Genomic DNA, 21,804 nt, shown 5'->3' with positions numbered 1-21,804 from the left:
AGCAGAAACCATCCAAAACCTGACAAATTCAATGGACGAGAGAGTTCAGAAGCTCCTTTCGAACAAGGGGTCCTATGTGCAAATGTAACATCACCTAGAATAAAGTTTTGAGTTGAAAACTGTTTGATTTCAGTTTGTAATAACCTGCTAATGCTTATAATTTCAAAAATGACCATTTTTTTGTTCTTTATTAAAATGAAAAGGTTGAAAACTCTGCTGTGCATAATAATTTGGAACATGCATTTTGAGTGCAGTTTGAGTTTTTTATTTTTCTAAAAATATACTGTTATCATAGGCAGTTTGTACAAAAACCTTTCAATTGTACTCTACTAGTTATTTGACTGGAAAATTACAATGACTGCAATTCATATAGGTAATTTGGGAAAATCTGAGAATATTATTTGCATAATAATTTGGAACACAGTGTATATGTTCTTTCATTAATGCCTATGTAAGAAGAGAAGAGCCTCTTTTTTTTTTTTGCAGCACCAACAGTCGACTTTTCCCCTTGAAAAGGTCCTGAAAATTGCAACTACCGAAAGGCAGTTTGGAAACTACCTCTTCAAACGGAACAGGTTTTATGATGCCAAAAATAGGTATAAGCGGGTAAGCTGAACTCTCCTTTCAGTAGGATGGCTACAAGGATACATAGTCCGCCATTCTCCAAGACTGGCGTTTTGGACACCGGTGTCGGTGAACAGAGTGCTGAAGTAAGATGTGACAAATTCATTAAGAGTTTTGAGCATCTCACTTAACTTGGCACATCTTTCAGCTGATGTGCGCACCGCAAGAAATGTTCATTGTCCTGTCGTAATTTACGCTACTCTAGTGTCCACCACTCGGACAACCCCTTTGAAATCACTATATTTTCCCCATGTAAAATAACATCTATACTTGCCCCCGGTGCCGTTCCAGCAACGTCCGCGCCCTGCTCTCCTGTGGGCTTGTGTGACATTATTTCATGACAGCCCTGCAGCCAATTAGTGCTGGCTTCTCTCCCACCTCCTTCGAACAAAACTGACATCCGGAAGTCAGAGAACAGCCCATGCTCTTTGTTTTTCTTTTCTCCGTTGCGTCCCAAGTAAGTAAGTGAGTGAAGCTCCTGCTGATTGGCTGCAGGGCTCGCAGTGACATAACATTCAGCAGCCGCTTAACTCACTTCCTTGGCACGGAACGAAGGAAACAAGAACTGAGAGCTGCGGCTGCCCTCTGACTTCCTTGGGATCTCAGTTTTGTCCAAAGAAGGTGAGAGTGAAGTGGCCACTGATTGGCTGCAGGTCTGTGGTGACAGAACGTCACAGGAGCCCTGGGAGACCGAGCAGACATGTTGCTGAAATGGCGTTGGAATTGAAAATAGCTGTTATTATTTTATATGGGGGGAAATATAGTGATCAAGAAGGGACTGTCTGAATAGTAGACAACCCCTTTAATTATGATGCCCACTTTTCAATAATTTGGCAGGACTGGCATAAACATGCTAAAGTCACAAAATTTCAAATGGTTTAACTACAGGATTGTGGTGACAGCTGATGAATCACCACTTACTATTTAGCAACCTCCAGATCGCTATAATTTTTGTCTGAAACACAAAAAACACAAAAAAGGGGTGGAAAGTGGGGTGATAGTGTTTGATGTAAGCAGAGCAGTGTGGAAAGTTCTGCAGCCGGCTGACTTTTGGCGAGATGTATTGTAGGTGTGTGAGATGAAGAGCTCAACAGGCAAATTACATTTTCTTAAACTTCTTCACCAAACATGTTGTACAATACAAAGTTATATTGTGGTACCGTGTTAGCCAGAAAAATCGATGTAAATACTTGTATGACAAAAGTATTCTTGGGGTGATACCTTTATTGGCTAACCAGAAAATATATATATATGCAAGCTTTCAGAGCACAGAGGCTCCTTCTTGAGGCAAGATTACAAATGAATTCATAAGACAAAAAGCACAGCATTTGAGAGATGTTACAACAAGACATTTGTTCATGAGGTGTAAGTTGTCATGCCTCCTACAGATAAGTTAGGGAGAGCAAATTAGTTTTTTTTGTTGCAAAATGAGAGGCCTTGGGAATGTTTAATTATCTGGAGGTGTGAATTGTGTCCATGTAGTGAGTCATAAAGCCAGGTGTTATATTTAGTCCTGTTGTCAGTGAATTGAACATCCTTATCAATTTGAATTCCCAAATTTTTCTCTCTCTGTTGCCCTTGAAGTGACCTTTTAGTATTAAAACTTTTAGATCTTTCATACAGTGACCCCGGCCAGAGAAATGTTTTCCCACAGATGTATTCAGTTCATTCTTAATTGTGTGTCTGTGTAAATTCATTCTCGTTTGCAACCTTTGCATAGTTTCTCCAATATAAACTCCTTCCGTGCACCTTTATTTGTCTGTTCAATGAGGTTTTTTTATGATGCTACATAAAGGGCTTTTCCAGGCTTGGGACAAATGTCTGCTGCCACTCTACGTGACTGTAGGATGCTGAGTCGTGACAGCATATAGTACACACTCTGTCCCCATTCCCCAGTATACCTGTTGTGAGTGGTCACATGACATTGTGTATGCATACTTTGAGATCACGTACTGACTAGTCTTATCTAGCTTCTCTCAATTTCTATTGAAAATCAGAATAAGTCTAGTCTGCATGTGACCACTGAATAGCACAGGGAATATCTGAGAATGGTGACAGCGTGCACACCACATGCTGTAAAGATTCAGCATTCTACAGTCACATAGAGTGACTGCAGACTTTTTTTCCCAAGCCTGGACAACTCCTTTCAATTATTATTTTTTTTTTTTTCAATGTTCTTTGTTAAAGACTATTTGCATACAATACATGGATTATAGTTTATTTTCTTCAAGTGAATTAATACAGTCAAAGGATATGTTCAACAAACGTATTTTTGGTCCTTGTGTACCGTCCATGTTCTCAACACAGAGCACATGGACCAATGTTAGCCTTTGATCCAGTGCACATGGTGACTTTCCCACACAAAACTCGGGTTTGTGTGGGGAAAAAAAATCACAGCATTCACTAGTCTGAACCGATTTAAAGACACACATACGAGCACACAGCCAGGCACTTCTGCAATTTGTGGACATGATGGACTAGATTTTTAGTGCTCTTTCTGAACTTAGCCTAAGGGCTGCTTCAGTTGTACGTGTAAATCAGTTTGAGCACAGACTGGCCGTGGCTCTCCTGACCCGAGCATCACAGCCTCATAGACATGTATGAATCTGTCACGCTTGGGTCAGGAGACCTGCTGCCATTCCATGCGTGCAGTCCTTACTCGGACTGATTTTTCACAGACGTCTGACGCAGCCCTTAGAGGTATTCTATAATGATAACTTATCACAAACACCACGTCATTCAAACAGGACTCAGAACCCTCTTTTCTCACTTAATTGGGGGACACAGGATACCATTCGTGTATGCTACTGCCAATAGGAGTCTGACACCAAGAGAAAAAGTTAGCTTTTACTTATCATGTTGCACTCACCTACAGGGCTGGTTTCGGATCAAGTGGGCCCCAAATTCTTCACCCACATTAGGATATTACCAGTACTTCCACCAACCATAGCCTGTGAAATAAGACATGTGAATGATACCTGACAATCATGCATCCCACCGTGTTTGTTTAGATGTGACCTCATTAGCTCATGTCACCTCCCGATGCAACAATGAGCGGAGCTGGACAAGTCAGAAGATTCACTTAAACGCGTTATGATTCCCTATCCACAGAATAGGTGATAAGTTATTGATTTGTGGGGTCCGACCACTGGGGCCTGCACCGAACGGCAGAACAGGAAACTTTTATGCCTATTAGAATGAAGTGGCAGTTCACATATGCAACCTGCGCTCCATTAGTCTCCTGTGGGGCTGCCGACCTCTGTCCTCGGCTTTGTCTGGCAGCCTTCTGGAGAATGAATGAATCGGCTGTCAGGCATTCCCAGTGCTGACGATTGGTGCGGGTTCCAGAAGTCGGACTTCCACCAAACAGTTACCAACTATCTTATGAGGTCACAGGCAGTGGGTCCCACTGTGTATGGGGGCTCTGGGCAATTGCCCAGAGTCTTTCCCCAACACCAGCCCTGCCCGCCAACTGGGACTAAGCTAGTCATTTTTAGTTTATTGTCAGTAGGAGGCAGACACTGGTCTGTTTTCCATATCCATTTCTTCTTTAGGTTTTTTGTTGTCATCCATTTTTTCTTACTGAAAGGATCCCTTTTGCCTGGGAAACAGAGCGGACATGCCACTCTGTCACTCCACCTAGAGAATGAGAGCACAGTGCTGGAAATGACACACTGTATCCGCTTTGGTCTACTTGTCAAAAACCTAACCCCTAATGCAATGAAGAGCATTTGGGTGACTAGGCGGATGGTCCTTGCCTTTATCTCTGGCCTGCTCGTCCACCATAGCGAAGTACACGCTTGGAAGAACGACAGTACCCAGCCCCAGCGAAGTCGTTCCCAGTGACCCCTGAAGACCATCTCCAATTTCTGCAAAGATAGTGTCAGAATCCTCCATCTTCAGGCAATATTGATCTACTTTTCCAGATTTTCCTAGGGCAGTAGGGGCTCCTGTACCCCTCCCAGGGTTTTCTGGCGCTCTCTGGCAGTTTTTGGTGTGCTCCGCGGCTCTGTGCTCTCGCTTTGTTGGTTGGGTCTATTAGGACATCTGTCTTGTAGGGTGCACTTATATAGTGCTGTGCAGCCAGTCTGATCTAATAGTGTGGGCGTCATCAATTGGCTTTAAGCTAGACACTGTGCATCACACATATCTGTGTGACTAGCGTTCTATGCAAGCCTAATCTGTTTGCATCTTTAATACTACACAGCCACCTCCTCTATGAATTGGTTGGTTTGTGAGTGGATGTTTGCTTCAGTATTTTGCACCTGTGCTGCCAACCCCTTTATAACCCACTTTCCTCTTCTGCCCTCTTGTTCCCGGGACGGCACTATCTTCTCCTGCAGAGTACACCTCACCAGTATATTCTCTCTGGCCTGCCACATTCACCATTTTGTCTCTTCCACATGTTCATGACAGGTTAGGCTCTGCTGCATCAGGCATGACACTGCTCCTCCTTAGCAGCTTCCGCTCCTGGGACTCTTCTTTCTCTTCCTTTCTTTTTCACTATGCCTAAGCCCAGAGAAGATCGCTCTTGCCAACCTGCTCAGCTCTCTCTAGTTTTGCATTTAACTGGTTCTTCCTGCAAGTGAAAATTTCCCAGAGGTCAACCTTCAGCTCTCTGCTGTTCCCATTGCAACGACTCACCGCTGCACGCCGCATTGGAGTTCCTCACTGCACACAATAAAATCTCCTCCTGAACGGGCTATTTCTTTCTCCCAGTCTGTTGCTGACTTAAACAAGGTTTCACAGAAACTAGTTTCTGTCATAGAGGGTCTGCCTAACCTTTCTTTCGCCCCTGGTACTCTGACCACTTCCCAAGGTGGCTTAGACCCACCAGTTACTCCACGTCAACATGGCAGATCACATAAGAGATCCAAAAATTGGCCTTGAACGAGTTCTTCTTCCATGTCTCCTTCCTCTCCTGCCTCCTCCAAGATGGGCTCCCCTTCCTGCACTCCCTCTCCTGAAGCTCACACAGTTCAGGAATTGGACCACCGCTTTGACCCTACAGATGGACACATTGAGTCCCTGTCCAAGTCAGTTTTCAAAGTCGCGGGCTCAGCCCTGTGCCCAGCCTTTGCCTTTTCCTGGGTATTTAAGTCCGTCACTGCCTGGGCAAAGCACTTACAACACTTATCTCTGGCGCCCCAGAACTAGCCGACCTTACAGATCAGATTGTTCACTCTGAAAAGTACCTTCTCTCTGCTTCCCTTGGTGTCACCCATTGCTCTGCTCAAGCTTCAAGTAACATCATGGCCATTCGTAGGATCCTATGGCTTAAAGCATGGAATGCGGATTCTGCATCCAAAAAATCTCTCACCGGCCTTCCCTTCCAGGGTTCTCGCCTCTTTAGAACCCAATTAGATTAGCTCAGGTCTGATGCCATCGGCGGGAAAAGCACCTTGCTTCCTCAACCCAAGCCCAGATGCCCACTTTCTGGCCAGAGAACTCTTAAATTTAGTTCCTTTCACCAATTTTCCTCAGGTGGGGCCCCTAACAGCAGGGCTGTTGAGTCTGAGTCGTGGACTCGGAGTCGGTGTCCATTTTGGTGGAGTCGGTATAAAATGGACCGACTCCAACTCCTAAAATATATAATAAATTGGGTACAGTAGTTCAATGCAGTTTGTAGGCAATATTTGTTTCAATAGAATTTTGGAAAGTAATGAAATGTCCTATTCCTGACCTAAGGGTCTAGACTTTTAGCTGAGATGAATTTGTGCTACAGTAAATTTATCACTTAAACATGAGCCATGTATGAGGGAGTCGGAAGTTTGGCTTACCAACTCCACAGCCCTGCCTAACAGGAAAAACTATCTGTACCACAAGAAAAGAAAAGGCCTTTCTTCAAGCCAGCCCCATCTTGTCGACCACGCTGTCAACAGATTATCCATATCCAACAGATTTTCTTCAGCATCACTGAGCGCTCCCTCCAGGGAATCTTTTCAGAGTGGGCAGCCATCTTCTTTTCCGGAACACAAGGCCCGAGCAATACTGGCAGTACGTATACCCAGAGTCAACAACTAGGCTGCCAATTTCCTAAGCCGCAAAGGTCTAACTGGGAAAGTGGTCCCTGCACCCAGCTGCCATTGACCATATCTGTCTATGGTGGGGCACTTCAGACATCGATCTGATGGCTTCCAGACTGAACAACAAAGTACCTATGTTTGTATCCAGATCTCGCGATCCACTACCGATCAACTCCGATGCGCTGGCTATCTCCTGGACCCAATTTGTTTTCCCATATCTGTCACCTCCCATCCCCCCTTCCTTTGCCTCTTTTACCAAGGTTGATTGAGATCAAAGTGGAAGGCGATCCCTTCTTTATTCATAGCTCCGGACTTCCTCAGAAGATACCCCTTGGAAACTCCCAGATCGTCTAGACCTGCATTCCCAGGGTCCCCTCTTCCACCAGAATTCTCAGTTCTCAATTTTAAGGCCCTCATCTACTAGTATCTACCATCATACCTGGAAGGTTTTTTTCCGGTATTGTGAGTCCAACCATACTGCTCCCATTCCATTTTCTCTCCCATCCCTTCTGGCCTTTTTACAGTTAGGCCTTGAATCTGGTTAGACTCTTGGTTCTCTCAAGTGATAGGTGATGTGGCCCATTCGGTTTCTCCCTATTGCCCCCCCATGGATCCGTGGGACTTCAGTCTGGTATGGAATACCTTACAAGGCTCTCCCTTCCAACTTATTTCAGATATTTCTCTGCTTCTTCTCTCCTGAAAGGTTGCTTTTCTGGTGGCAAGCTCTTTCATTAGATGAGTTTCAGAACTGGCAGCCAGGGCTGTGGAGTCAGTAAGCCAAACCTCCAACTCCTCAATTTCCTTGCCACCGACTCCACGACTCTGACTCCCTCATACATGGTTCATGTTTAAGTGATAAATTTACTGTAGCACAGATTCATCTCAGCTAAAAGTCAGGACCCTTAGATCAGGAATAGGACAGACATTTATCGGACAAAGGACAGAGCGCCCTCCCCCAGAGTTCCATCTTGATCCATACGAGCAATTGGGGGCTTTCTGGGACATTTGTTATCAAGCCTCTGTGTTGCAGTTTTGCAAGGCTGCAACCTTGTCCTTTGTCCAAGTTTTACAGAGTTCATGCAAGTCTGAGTAGAAAGGGGCGACAAGCGGCAGTCGCTTGGGTTTCGACCTAAGGCAATTGCTTTTGTTTTCTTGCATTTACTGGTTCTCTCTGTTTTCCCACCCTTGGGACTTTTGTTTTGGACGGCTCATGGTCTCCTGTGTCCCCCAATGAAGCAAGAGAGAAAAGAAGATTTTTGGTACTCGCGGAAAATCTTTCTCCTAGCCTTCATTGGGGGACAGCACCCTTCCCCCTTCCCTTTGTGCGTCTGTTGGGCCACTGTTGTATTTCCTTTACTATGTTACTTCTACTGTTTCCTCACTTACTGATTGTCTTGGTTCCAGTAAGCAGTTGTAACCTTCGAGGAGAAGCTCTTTTTTTTGTGTGTCAACCTCATAGCGGTAGCAGCATACACCCATGGTCTCCTGTGTCCTCAAGTGAAGGCTACGAGAAAGAGATTTTATGGTGACTACCAAAAATCTCTTTTTATTGATAATTTTCTGAAGATCGCTGATGAGTTGTATTTGCTAGACAACCTTTTTATTATCTGTTGTTATGTAAAACTATTGCATTTTCCCATACAACAGGCTTCCTCATGTCTTTTTTGTGAAGCCACTTCAGAGGACCAGAATCCACAGCTTAATGCCGCTCGTCTGCTTGTGTACCTGAACCTGGCACTTGCATATCTGAAGCTGGAGCATCCTTCTAAGACTCTGACATGGGGAGAGAAGGCTTTAGCAATAGACAATAAAAATGTAAAAGCTTTGTTTCGCTGTGGACAGGTATGTATTTGTGAAGAAAACATTGGTGCCTGTGTGCAGCGCCACTATCTGGACAGTAGATTAAAGATACTACAAATAGGTCCTGAATAATGATCATTAACCCCTACTGTACAAAATGCTGAACTTGCTCTCCCTAAGGCCTTAGGCCACGGTCACACATTCAGTATTTGGTCAGTATTTTACATCAGTATTTGTAAGCCAAAACCAGGAGTGGAACAGTCAGAGGAAAAGTATAATATTAAAAACACGTCACCACTAGTGATGAGCGAGTACGCCTCATTAACCCTTTTGGCGAGCACGCTCGGGTGCTCGCCAAGTATTTTGGCGTGCTCGGCGTTTCATTCATTGTTGTCGCGCCTGCAAGTGTCATGCCTGTTAGACATCTATGACACATGCAGAGATAGCCTGTGCTAGATAGAAAACATGTGCTCAGATGCCATGAAAGGGTATGTCCGCACGGCGTCTTTTAACCTCAGGCGAACCAGTCGAGTTTCTGAAGCAGAAGACTCTTTCCAGATGCATCTTTTCTGTTTTTGCTGCATTTTTATATTTTTTAACTTGTATGTATAAAATAAAATAGTAAAATAGTGAGCGACTTCCAAGCAGAAGTCGCCAGAAGTATGGTCAGGTCATTTCTTTTAACTGCTTTGCGTCTTTACAGATGTGAGGGTTACAGACTGTATCCTCAGAGTCTTCCAGTGCTGTTTTTTTTTTTACTATTTTATTAGGTTGAAGAAGTACAGAAATCTTTTTTTGCATACTAGAAAAACAGATACCATACTAATGTGTAAAAATTAACACACATACCACAAATGGATGAAAATTATTTTTCATCTCTAAAGTTGATCCAATATTATTTTTCTTCTTCGCAAAAAAAACCAAACCCTGATGTCTGACTAAGGCTGCTTTAAGCCAGCACAGTGATATTGAGAATATTATGGGGGGCTAAAATATTTCTACATTATGACGTCTGAAAGCAGCTATATGGCGCTATTTTCATAATTGCTAATAATGGACACGTGTAAATATTTGTTAGAAATGTCGAAAGTGATAATATGACAGGATGCCATTAGTTTTGTGTTTTTGCTATAGTTTTTGTGGTGTTTCAAAATGGGACCTGTCATATTAAAGGAGCACTTTCTTGTTTTTTTTGCCCCCTTCCATAATCATTATGGAGATCTGCTGGGATTAAAATCAGTTGCTTTGAAAGTGTTAAAAAACAAACTAACAGATGGTGATAGGAGAAAGTTGCTTCTGAACAGGCAGGTGTTCTGGATATTAACCCTTTGCGACAGGGGCAAAGAATGATTTGGAGTATCCATACATTTACATCTGCACTACTTATTCACAGATATGGGCCTTTTTACCTAGTGCTAATTTTTATGTTCTTTGCGAGTGGATGTGGCTCACAGGGTAATAATACAGAGCAGCCTAAAGATACGGCCCAAAAGAATCCCGTGAGCACCGGCTCATTGTAAAGACCATAAAAATTACCGCTAAATATAAAGGTTCTTATCTCTGGACCCGCATGGTGGATTTTAAAAAGAAAAATACAAAACGAATACTCAGGAGCAGTGGGAATCATTAAAGGGCAAAAACATTTGACCTGGTGACAGGTTATCCTTAACTGCACCCACTGTCTACCATGGTGTCAACAGGTTTACAGTTTCCCTTTAATGGGGTTGTACTGTCTGGGATGTTTATGCTATAAATGTCTGATATATGCAGGCACAAATGCTAGGACCCGCATCGATCTCCTCAAAAACGAAGATGTAGAGAGCAAGTGAAAGAGCCATGCACGGCCACCTCTCCTGCAGCACCGTATCCCCAAAGTTAGTGATACACGGGTGCTGAACCTTACACTGCCATCATCTGTACTCCAAATGAGTATACTCTGATATCAATGCAGCTCATAGCAGGCAAATAGCTTGGGAAAAAGCAGGGTGCGGAAGAAACTTGGCATACAAATATTATTTATTTTTTCTTTTTTTTACAGGAATGAAAGCAAATTGCATGATTTGCAAGGTGTCACAGCTTTGTATTCTGAACAATATTATACAAAAAAAAAAAAATTAAAAAAAAAAGAAAATTTTGTTGTTCTTTGGCCACATTCACACGTTCAGTGTTCGGTCAGTATGTTACATCAGTATTTGTAAGCCAAAACCAGCAGTGGGTGATAAATACAGAAGTGGTGACGTCTTTCTATTATACTTTTCCTCTGATTGCTCCACTCCTGGTTTTGGCTTACACATACTGAGGTAAAATACTGACGAAATACTGAACGTGAGAACAGGGCCTTTAAAGGGCCTATAACATATAAAAAGTTCTCCAAAAGTTTAGCTGCTCTTTAAAATGGGAAGTTCCAACAACAAAATCGATTTTTCTTACTGCAGTTAGAAACTCTGCTCTGTACGTTTAGATGACCTGAGGACTAATGTTTAGATCTCGTCCTGTCTTAGGCTTGTCTTGAGTTGAGAGAGTATGAGGAGGCACGGACCTTCCTTCTGAGGGCTCAAAAGTTGGAACCATTTAATCTGGAAATTAACAGTGAGCTGAAGAGGTTGTCAAGGTATTACTTATCATTTTAGAATATAAGGAATTTGTATGCAGAGATTGAATTTTATCAAGGCTCAACGTGGCTTTGAAGTGCAAATAGAGCAAAATTTGAGTTGATTTGGAATAACAGCAGATCCAATAAGTGACCAGGAAACTTCAAGGAAGAATATTAAATACAGTAGATCTGCAGACTAAGACCCTAAGTGGCGGACATACCGAATGTGTACAGGGCCTCTGTGGCCCATCACCACCTATGTACATAGTAATCTGTGGTGGAGCGTGGTGTGCAGAGGACAATCCTGATAAATATTACCTATCGTTCTGTTTTACAGTTGTTACAAGGAGTACATGGATGATCAGAGGCAGATGTGTGTCCGTATGTTTGCTCCTCAGTCCTCCCCAGCCATGCATCATTAATGGAGACAGCCGTTGATTTTTCTGCCCCTCTCTTTTGCCGCTCGTTGGTGGCCAGAATGACAACATGTTTTGTGAATTTTTATTTGCTCTTGTATAACAAAGTATTACTGATTGTTTGTCTTATTTATTGCATTAATACTGAAAAACTGTATGCAATATAGTTTTATGCTTTATGAGAATAATAAAGCCTGCTGTTCTTGTTGAACAGTGTTTGGTTTCTAGGATTGTAGTTCTGGTCCTTTTTTGGAAGAACCAACTAAATATTAGAGGTTGATTAATCAAATTTTTTGATTTATTTCTTTTCTGAGGTAGTAGACTGTGCTATTATGTCCAACGAACAATATACCAGAGTTGCATGTTCTAGAGACCTCCAGCTTTTCAAGAAGTGAGACATAGCAGGAATCCAGACATACAAATGCATTTACACATAGGGAAATTGCTGCAGAAAATTTCCACGGAAATGCTAAGACAAAATGAATAGAAATATACGTGCATCTCCTGGCTTCTCTGGTCACCTTCAGATCTCTGCACCCATGTGATGTTAGTGTGCAGAGGACCAGAAGAGTATTTCCGTGGCAGGGCCTGGGCAGGTGAGTCTAGTGTTTGACAATAAAAATGAGAAAATCTACCACAAATCTTCAATGAATCCACTACTGGAATTGACATGCTGTGGATTTAAAAAACAAAACAACACTGCTGGTTAATTTCTGCGTAGAAAGTTTTCACATCTTGTTCATGACTTTTCTTCAGATCTCATCTCCTGTGATGCTACTATATTATCCAGGGATCATATTACACAATGCATCATTATTGTGGCCTACTATACAATCTTCATTGGTCACTTCGTGGCCATCTTGCTTCTTATGTGACTACTCATTGCAGTCTCTTGCCTCTATATTCCCTGTGCTATCCTGTCAATCAATGATTCTATATGACCAACTTCTCCATTGCTGATCCCATACTGCAGAGACAGTTACATATAGGATGCAAGCTGAACCATAAGGGAGATACATGTATTATATTAGAGGGAATTGGCCAGCAGGTTTTTGCTATGCAATCTGAGAGCAGCATGATGTAGGGGCAGAGATGCTAATTCCAGTGATGTGTCTATGACTAGGCTGTGTGTTGTCGTTTTAATAAAATCAGTTTTTTATTGAGATTATCACTACAGGACTAGGTGTCTGGTGCTGCATAGTCTACTTCTCTGTATAACCCCATCTGACCACTGATTGGCAGCTTTCTGTCAATGCCCAGTGTATGAGGTGATTCCCCCTTTTCTATTAATATGTGGCTGCAGCTTTAAGATAGGAGCCGCGCTCTGCCCATCTGAGGCTGTGGAATGCATTGTGCGATCAGGATGGACTCCTCATACCTGGCGGGCGTGTTCTTGGGCGCGACCGAGTTTAGCAACATTTGGCATTGCGTTCCATTTACGTCACTTCTGGTATACATGGAGGTGACATACTTATACTTCACGTTAAATATGGCAGCCGCCTTGGTATTCTGCTCGGATATTGTTCCCATGTGTCTAGGGGAAGACGAAACATGGAATTACTGACCCTCTGACCCATTAAGATCCTTCTCTACCAAGCATCCCCTGGAATGATAGGGAGAAACGTGTCGGGACAAAGGGATTAGACATCGAACTATGAAGAATCTTTTTTGAGATAAATAATATCTGGGGGGTTTTCTTTACATATGTTGGGTGACTTTCAGGGAAGGGTGCACCCTTGAGAATGTTTTTAGGCACCTTAGAGTTAATATATATGTCATGTACATGCGGTAGGAGCAGGTTATTGAATGACATTACACATTTGATATTTTTGTACGTCCAATATCTTTATGTGAGACCCCCAGTAGGATGGTATATATCTGTACCCTATATATATCTATTGTCTAGCACATGTGACATTCGGGCTTTCCAGGGACTGCCGACTGCCCAGGGAGCGCAATGTCAACAATTTAGAGTGCCAACCTCCATGGTCAGGTAGGCTAAAAGCTTTCTAGGTCCAGCTAGGGTCTGTTAGCCATATAACTTGTTATCCCTGTACACACCCTTTATTGTCTAGCATTTGTTTTTAATAAGAGTGTTGTGTATATTAATATAATTTTTAAACAGTAATCATTAAAAGTTATTTTTTAGGGGTTTTTCTTTTTGATATTTAATCTTGTGGGACCCCACTTTATATATATATATATATATATATATTTATATGCTTGTTTTTTTCTTCATTGTACAATGTACACAGAAAACTGCCAATCAGTGGTGTGGGCAGGGTGATGCAGGGCTCAGCATTCTGAAAACTGGTAGATCTGCAGCAGAGAAAACACTGATTGTATCACAACTGCTGCACCCAGTAAACTAAGTGACACACTGCTGGAATCAGGAGCTTTGCCCTTACATCATGCTGTTTCAGATGAGGTAGCAAAAAGCCTGGTTACAGATTCCATTTACGTAATTGACATATTTTACATCACTAAGCTGCACACCCACCTGAGAATACAACTTTGTTCTGTGCTTATGCCCAGGCGCATCTTTGGTGCTGTGGGCAGGGTAATAAGGGGCACGGTGGGACCAACACTAATTGCATAACTTAACCCATTCACGACCTTTGACATACCCATGTGTCATGGTCGGGTAGGGGTTTCCGACCTTTGACGTATGAGTATGCCACGGCGATTGTGCGCGGCATAGGAGAGGTTCCCATGCTATCGCCCCACCGGGAGAGCTCGGCTTACGTGATAGCTGAGCCCTGACTGTTACAGCCAGGAGCGATGCCCGCACCGCCACCAGCTGTGTAACCCCCCTAAATACTGATTGCAGCATTTGGGAGGATAGAAGAGGGAGGGGGCTCCCTCTCCCTTCCGATCTGCGCCCCTGCAATGTCATTGCAAGGGTCCGATTGTTGTCATGGCAACCCAAGGTCGTCATGACGGCCTCAGAGTGAGCCAGCTACAACAAGCCTGTTAGATCATGCCAGGTGCATGGACTAAGAGGCTTCTGTCAGTGTAATACTGACAGGTATAATGTATTGCCATTCTGGCGCTTTACCTTGGCTCTTCCCGATTGTCCTGGTGTGGTGGAAATCGGTGTAATGCTAGTTGGGGTTGATGTCAACTGGGATATGTCAAAAATCACAGCTGGCATCAAGTCCTGGGGTTAGTAATGCAGAGATGTCTATCAGACACCCCCATTACTAACCCAGTAATCAAAAAATAAAAACATAACATTTTTTTGTGTATTTGAAAAAACTCCCCCAAACTTTCCCTGGTTCACCTATTTATTTTAAAAGAAAAAAAAAAGCCACGCAGGTCCGCCATAGTCCACAAATAGATCCCTTATAAAAAGAGAGAAAAAAAACGAAACCCCGTTCCTAGTTTACCAATTTGTTCAAAAAAATGTTTCCTCACAGCTCCGACGTAGTCCAGCGTTCCCCAAATCTGTTGATAAGAGCCCATGGAGACTCTTTCTGAGTCTCCATAGCCTTTTATTAGCCACTCTGGGTCCTGCTGTGCTCCATGAGACCAGGCGGCTCTGAACAGCGGTGACGTCCGTATCTATACCGCTCATCAGAGTCGCCGAGTCTTATAGATGGCAGCATGACTCGCCAACTCTGATGAGCGGTATAATTACTGACGTCACTGCTGTTCAGATCCGCCTGGTCTCGGGGAGCGCAGCAGGAGCCGGCAACTCTGATGAGCAGTGACGTCAGTACCCGGCGACTGTGAATAGCAGTAAAGTTACTTATTGCTATCACAGTCGCCGCGGCCACTTCTGGGGTGGCTGCAAGCTGTTATTTTTAGGCTGGGAAGGGCGCAATAACCAGGGTTTTCCCAGCCTGATAATATCAGCTCGAAGCTGTCTGCTTTACCTTTGCTTGTTATCAAAAATAGGAGGGACCCCACATCATTTTTTAAATTTATTAGGTTAAACCAGGCTAAACACCTTTTAGTGCCACATGAAAGCCACTAAAGGGTGCAAGTTTATTATGCGTGGGGCTTGTGAAGTTATGTCTACAGGGCATCTATCTATCTAATCTGAGTTTTGGCTGTGAATTTACTATACTTGGCTGATGAAATTTCATGGTTCGTTAAGATGGGTGCGAGAGAAAAAAACGGAGGTGCACGCATGGTCCTTGTGCCGTCCGTTTTTTTTCTCGCACCCATTGACTTGCATTGGCAAGTCTCGGACATTCTAAGTGGCCATATGCAACATGCTGCGATTTTTATCCTGAACCCTATTCCAGCTGAGGAAAAACTCGCAGATGAACAATGCCTCATTGATTAACATTGGTGAGCGTGATTTTTTTTTTATATATATATATATATAAATATAAAATTTCCCTCAGCGTATTTATACACAGATGTGAACGAACCCTTACCTATGTGAAAATGCAAAATGTAGGGCTAAATCGATATTTTTGTGGGAAAAAGTAAAATTTTCAATTATTCCTTCTACATTGCTTTAATTCCTATTAAGCTTGCTAAGGGTTAATAAACTTCTTGAATGTTGTTTTGAACACCTTGAGGGGTGCAGTTTTTAAGAACTGTGTCATTTTTGGGTATTTTCTGTTTTATGGGCCCCTCAAAGTCACTTCAAATGTGATGTGGTCCCTAAAAAAAATGTTTTTGTAAATTTTGTTGGAAAAATGAGAAATTGCTCATCAACTTTTAACCCTTCTAACTTCCTAAAAAAAGATAAAGATATACACTGCTCAAAAAAATAAAGGGAACACTCAAATAACACATCCTAGATCTGAATGAATGAAATATTCTCATTGAATACTTTGTTCTATACAAAGTTGAATGTGCTGACAACAAAATCACACAAACATCATCAATGAAAATCAAATTTATTAACCAATGGAGGCCTGGATTTGGAGTCACCCCCAAAATTAAAGTGGAAAAACACACTACAGGCTTATCCAACTTTGATGTAATATCCTTTAAACAAGTCAAAATGAGTCTCAGTATTGTGTGTGGCCTCCACGTGCCTGTATGACCTCCCTACAACGCCTGGGCATGCTCCTGATGAGGTTGTGGATGGTCTCCTGTGGGATCTCCTCCCAGACCTGGACTAAAGCATCCACCAACTCCTGGATAGTCTGTGGTGCAACATGACGTTGGTGGATGGAGCAAGACATGATGTCCCAGATGTGCTCAATCAGATTCAGGTCTGGGGAACGGGCGGGCCAGTCCATAGCTTCAATGCCTTCATCTTGCAGGAACTGCTGACACACTCCAGCCACATGAGGTCTGGCATTGTCCTGCATTAGGAGGAACCCAGGGCCAATCGCACCAGTATATGGTCTGACAAAGGGTCTGAGGATCTCATCTCGGTACCTAATGGCAGTCAGGCTACCTCTGGCGAGACATGGAGGGCTGTGCGGCCCTCCAAAGAAATGCCACCCCACACCATTACTGACCCACTGCCAAACCAGTCATGCTGAAGGATGTTGCAGGCAGCAGATCGCTCTCCACGGCGTCTCCAGACTCTTGTCACGTCTGTCACATGTGCTCAGTGTGAAACTGCTTTCATCTGTGAAGAGCACAGGGCGCCAGTGGCGACTTTGCCAATCCTGGTGTTCTGTGGCAAATGCCAAGCGTCCTGCACGGTGTTGGGTTGTGAGCACAACCCCCATCTGTGGACGTCGGGCCCTCATACCACCCTCATGGAGTCGGTTTCTAACCGTTTGTGCAGACACATGCACATTTGTGGCCTGCTGGAGGTCATTTTGCAGGGCTCTGGCACTGCTCCTCCTGTTCCCCCTTGCACAAAGGCGGAGGTAGTGGTCCTGCTCTGGGTTGTTGCCCTCCTATGGCTCCCTCCACATCTCCTGGTAGCGCCTCCAGCCTCTGGTCACTACACTGACAGACACAGCAAACCTTGCCACAGCTCGCATTGATGTGCCAGCCTGCATGAGCTGCACTACCTGAACAACTGTGGGTTGTAGAGTCAGTCTCATGCTACCACGAGTGTGAAAGCACAACCAACATTCAAAAGTGACCAAAACATCAGCCAGAAAGCATTGGTACTGAGATGTGGTCTGTGGTCCCCACCTGCAGAGCCCCACTCCTTTATTGAGTGTGTCTTGATAATTGCCAATAATTTCCATCTATTGTCTATTCCATTTGCACAACAGCATGTGAAATTGATTGTCAATCAGTGTTGCTTCCTAAGTGGACAGTTTGATTTAAAAAATGATGCTGATGTAAAGTAGACATGTGGGAAATGTGATTTATTAACTATCTGGTTTAAGGTCAAAGTTTGAAAATTGCAAAATTTTCCGATTTTCTATATTTTCATAAATAAGCGCAAAAAAATATCGACCAAAATTTACCACAAACATGAAGTACAATGTGTCATGAAAACATTATTTCAGAAACACGGGATGGGACATGGGATATGTTGAAGCGTTCCAGAGTTATAACTAGGGATGAGCGGACTCAGGGTTCGTACCGAACACGGACTTCTCCTGTAAGTCCCTTGCAATGTTCAGAGTTCTGGGGGAAGTCCATTGCAGAGAGAGAGAGAATTTTCCAGCTCCAAAGTCCGGGTCCCCATTGTTTTCATTGAGGCTCTGGTTCAAGTTTGGGGACGGTTCTGGTTCCCGAACCAAACTTTGGAATAAAGTTCATCCCTAGTTATAACCTCATAAATTTACACTGGTCAGGAAGGTGAAAACAGGCTCGGTAGTGAATGGGTTAAAAGTGTGAACAGCCTCTTCCAACAAGCAATCAGATTTTATCTTTTTCCTTTGCAAGGGCAGGTTTGGAAATAAGTCACCTAATTGCTTGAGACCATTAAATAATCCTTGGTTTATGGGCATTACATGTAGCCCACTTGTCTCCCAGGGAACGTAACAGCAGGACACGCTTTATACATACGTTGTACAAAGGACTAACCAGCATCAGTTTCCTATGGATGAAACTCCTCAAATGGGGGTTCTTTATCCCGCAAAAAAAATGATGGCTGAATCTACCCTGCCATAAAAAAATAAGACAAGATCATAAGCTAGGAAAAGTATCTTCCATTTGCTGTTCCTAATGAAAAAGATTAACATCTTGCTGTAGGATTAAGTCAGAATTACATCATTATGTGCATCTTTTCTATAAACTATATAAAAAGGGAAAGGAAATAATTTGTAAACTCAAAACTGTATGAATAGTTCCAATTTATGATAAAAAGAAGAAAAGTTTTATATTAGAACATCAGGCAGCAAACTTTAATTACGCCAATGTTTAACCGTTACCATAGCAGGTAATTGGGAACAGATCTCCAGCTATGTTGGCAGTTGTAGTTACACGCTAGGATTTTAAAGTCACCAGAAACGTGTGCCATCAATTACTGGCAACTATTATATGTATTTAATTAGTTAAAGCAGTAAGCGCCAGATGCACCCGAATACATTGCCAGCTGGGGGCTGCAACCAACACATGCTGTTACACTTACAAGGCAGCACAGTATAGGGACGTGAAGGCGCAGTGCTGCACAGTCATCATGTCTGCACTGCTTCTGGAACGGACCGCACTGCATCTCACTTTGTACCCTCAAAAGTCCTGAAAATGGAGGAAATTACTCAGTGTGTTATGACTCACTGCAAAACTAATTTTCTTTTAAACCTGGCTGCCCTCTGTAAGCTCAAAAATGGATATCGGTGGCACTCTGCACTGCATTTACCCATTACCTCTAGGTACACACTGACTTTTTAGCACTTCAGTTCTTCAGTAGCTTAAAGGGGTTGTACAGGCTTTGGACAGTGCGCACACTGTCACGATTCCCCGGAATTTCTGATGTGACCACATGTATGCGATTTGCATATTTGCAGTCACGTGGAACTTTGCAGTAATATATAGAGTTGTCTTCAGACTTTTGTCCCAAGCCTGGACTATCCCTTTTATCGATATAGTTTTGTCATACTGTAGATATATAGTTTTTGCAAATGTGAAACGTAATTCTTCACTTCTGCCACAAGAGAGCGACATTTGCTCTATGTCTACAAGAGAGGTTCTGGGGGGGAACAGAATGAAGCCTCTATTCTAGGCAGCGAGAATGATTGTAGGCAGGTTTGTAAATAGATATGATAGAAAATGAATACAAATAATTGCTTTGATATTATAGATTTGGTATTCTTCTGTTTAAAGAGATCTGACGACAGAAGGCTGTTTAGGTAACAGGGCAGAACCCCTTGATAATGTCTCATTCTGACACATTTCCTTGACAGGTCATTATAAAAGAACTGGGCGCAGGAAGAAGTGTGTGCCGAGAAGCCCCTCTACCATGACTAGAGATGAGCAAATCCAAACTGTCCTAGTGTCCGGTGCTGAACTCCGACCATGGACTTCTCCCGGAAGTTCATTTTAGTGTTCGGAAGGACAGAGCCCTCTTACTATGACCATTTTATAGCCCTTTTACAGCATCAAAGTTCAGGTCCCTATTGACTTCTATGGGGTTCAAGTTCAGGTACAGTTCTGGTACCCGAACCAAATTTTGGACTAAAGTTTGGTCAAACCTGAACATCCACGGGTCTGCTCATCCCTTACCATGACCTCTCTTCCTGGTATGATTTGATAGTCAGGTCCCCCCTTATATGTGCATATGGAGAGTCCTGTCAATTAAGTCTAGCCAAGCTGGAAAAGGTAGAGAGTAACTTTTTTTTTAAAGATTTTATCAATATTCCAGGGAAATGGGGTGAATTTAAAAGTTTATATATTTTATTTTTTAGCTTTTTGTTTTTACGGTTTTTTTTTTTGCTTGTTAGTCCCCCTAAAGGGACTTGAACCTGTGATCACTTGTACAATATACCGTAATACTTTAATATTGCAGATAATTGTGACATTACCATTCTTCTATAGATGTACAAACATGGCAGACACTCAAGGTCTTCAGTAGGCCCCTGTTTGCCATGACAACACCATCAGCACCCCATTTCCATCCTCTTAAATGCCCTTTTCATACATGCAGTACACAAAGGACAAAGTGGGCACTTGCCTGGAAGCAGTGGGCCCTTGCACTTGCCTGAGTTCACCAGGTGCTGGCGTCCCCTGACACCATAATAGGCCTGTGTGGATAAAGCCTGGTGTGCATTTAATAGCCATGTACTAGTCCTCATTGTGTTGCATGGCTGAGCAGCAAGTTAGTAATGGCGGTGTAGTCTAGGTAGTGTGAATGACAGCTCTGGGACAAGAGGGTGCTGGGCACCATTTACCAAATCGGAAAAACTGGCCAATCACAGAGCAGCTGTTATTCTTTCAGAGTAGTTTACAAAATAAAAGCTGATCTCTTATTGGCTGCTGTTCATATTGCGGCCGGTGATTACAGTATACCTTATACATTTCCCCAGTAATTCCTTGCTTTACTTCCTGATGCATGCATAGTAATGACATGTTCTGCCGCACCAATGACCCTTCATATCCGGTCCGGCCCCTCAGTGGGGTTCACAATCAAATGTCTCTATTTCCGACAAGCATACTGGGAATAGTTTTATAAGAGCCCAAACAGGTTCTGATCACAAGCAGGTTTTTTTTTAGGTGAATCGACAAGCGCTATAACAGAGTCCAGCGGACCCTGGTATAGTCACTGAGGTGCTTGTTTTTGTCAGTGACAGATTCTGCATTTTTTCCTTGTTTTGGGGTTTTCTACGCCAGAATAGAAAAGTGGGAATAACAATGCAGATGTGAACGTGTTTTTTAGAGGTAGATGGATAACAGAGAAAACCAAACGAGAACACCTAGTATTCATGCAGCTTGTGTCCTTATGGGATTCATACCCCACAGTGCTTTGATACACCAGTGCTAATCAGCGAGTTACGTGCTTAGGCCATGTCCCCAAGTGTAGAAAAATGCTACGTTTTGTGCGAGAGGTCATTTAGCCAACAGCTATCTAATTCATAGGGGGTCCTTTATTAGATAGGCAGACTATCAGCTGATATTGGTGGATTCGGATGACTGATGACTTTAGTTAACGTATACGAGGGACCTTTAGGGTATGTACACTCAGAGTTTTTTTGAGTCTTGGAGCGGGTCTGCTCCAAAAAAAATTCTAAAAAAAATTGCTCAAAAACACACTTGACATACTCTTCCTATTCATTGCTATTGTAAAACCACTTTGGTTTCAGTCTGTTGAGCATTTTATTTCCACTTCAGGTTTTGAAAAATGTCTGGGGGGAGAAAGAAAGTACTTGTCACTTCTCTAAAGGGTCGCCGGATGGAAAACGCTTCAAACTAGGCACTGTCGAAAAACGTCCAAAACACTTCAAAGCCTCTTCAGGAAACAAAAAAACCCTCCTCAAACAAAGAATATTTCCTAAACCAGTTTCCATAAGAAAACTCGTTGTTT

General features: G+C 43.0%; 1 protein-coding gene across 2 annotated transcripts in view; it reads left to right on the top strand.

Moving 5' to 3' along the window:
- Positions 1 to 11,660, top strand: part of FKBP6 (FKBP prolyl isomerase family member 6 (inactive)) — a 34,819-nt gene extending 23,159 nt beyond the window's left edge. Inside the window, exons 5-8 of one of the 2 annotated variants that reach the window (XM_073670752.1) lie at positions 487 to 606; positions 8,298 to 8,492; positions 10,952 to 11,061; positions 11,381 to 11,660. In XM_073670752.1, coding sequence (XP_073526853.1) covers positions 487 to 606; positions 8,298 to 8,492; positions 10,952 to 11,061; positions 11,381 to 11,465 — 510 coding nt within the window. In that variant the 3' untranslated portion in view covers positions 11,466 to 11,660. The remainder of the gene's footprint in view (positions 1 to 486; positions 607 to 8,297; positions 8,493 to 10,951; positions 11,062 to 11,380) is intronic. The other variant, XM_073670753.1, reaches the window with a different exon arrangement.
- Positions 11,661 to 21,804: the final 10,144 nt, after the last annotated feature.

Source organism: Phyllobates terribilis, unplaced genomic scaffold (assembly GCF_046119375.1).
Source record: "Phyllobates terribilis strain yellow unplaced genomic scaffold, ASM4611937v1 Scaffold_2__4_contigs__length_985480577, whole genome shotgun sequence".
Taxonomy (NCBI): Eukaryota; Metazoa; Chordata; class Amphibia; order Anura; family Dendrobatidae; genus Phyllobates; species Phyllobates terribilis.
This window is presented reverse-complemented; position numbering and strand designations above follow the sequence as displayed.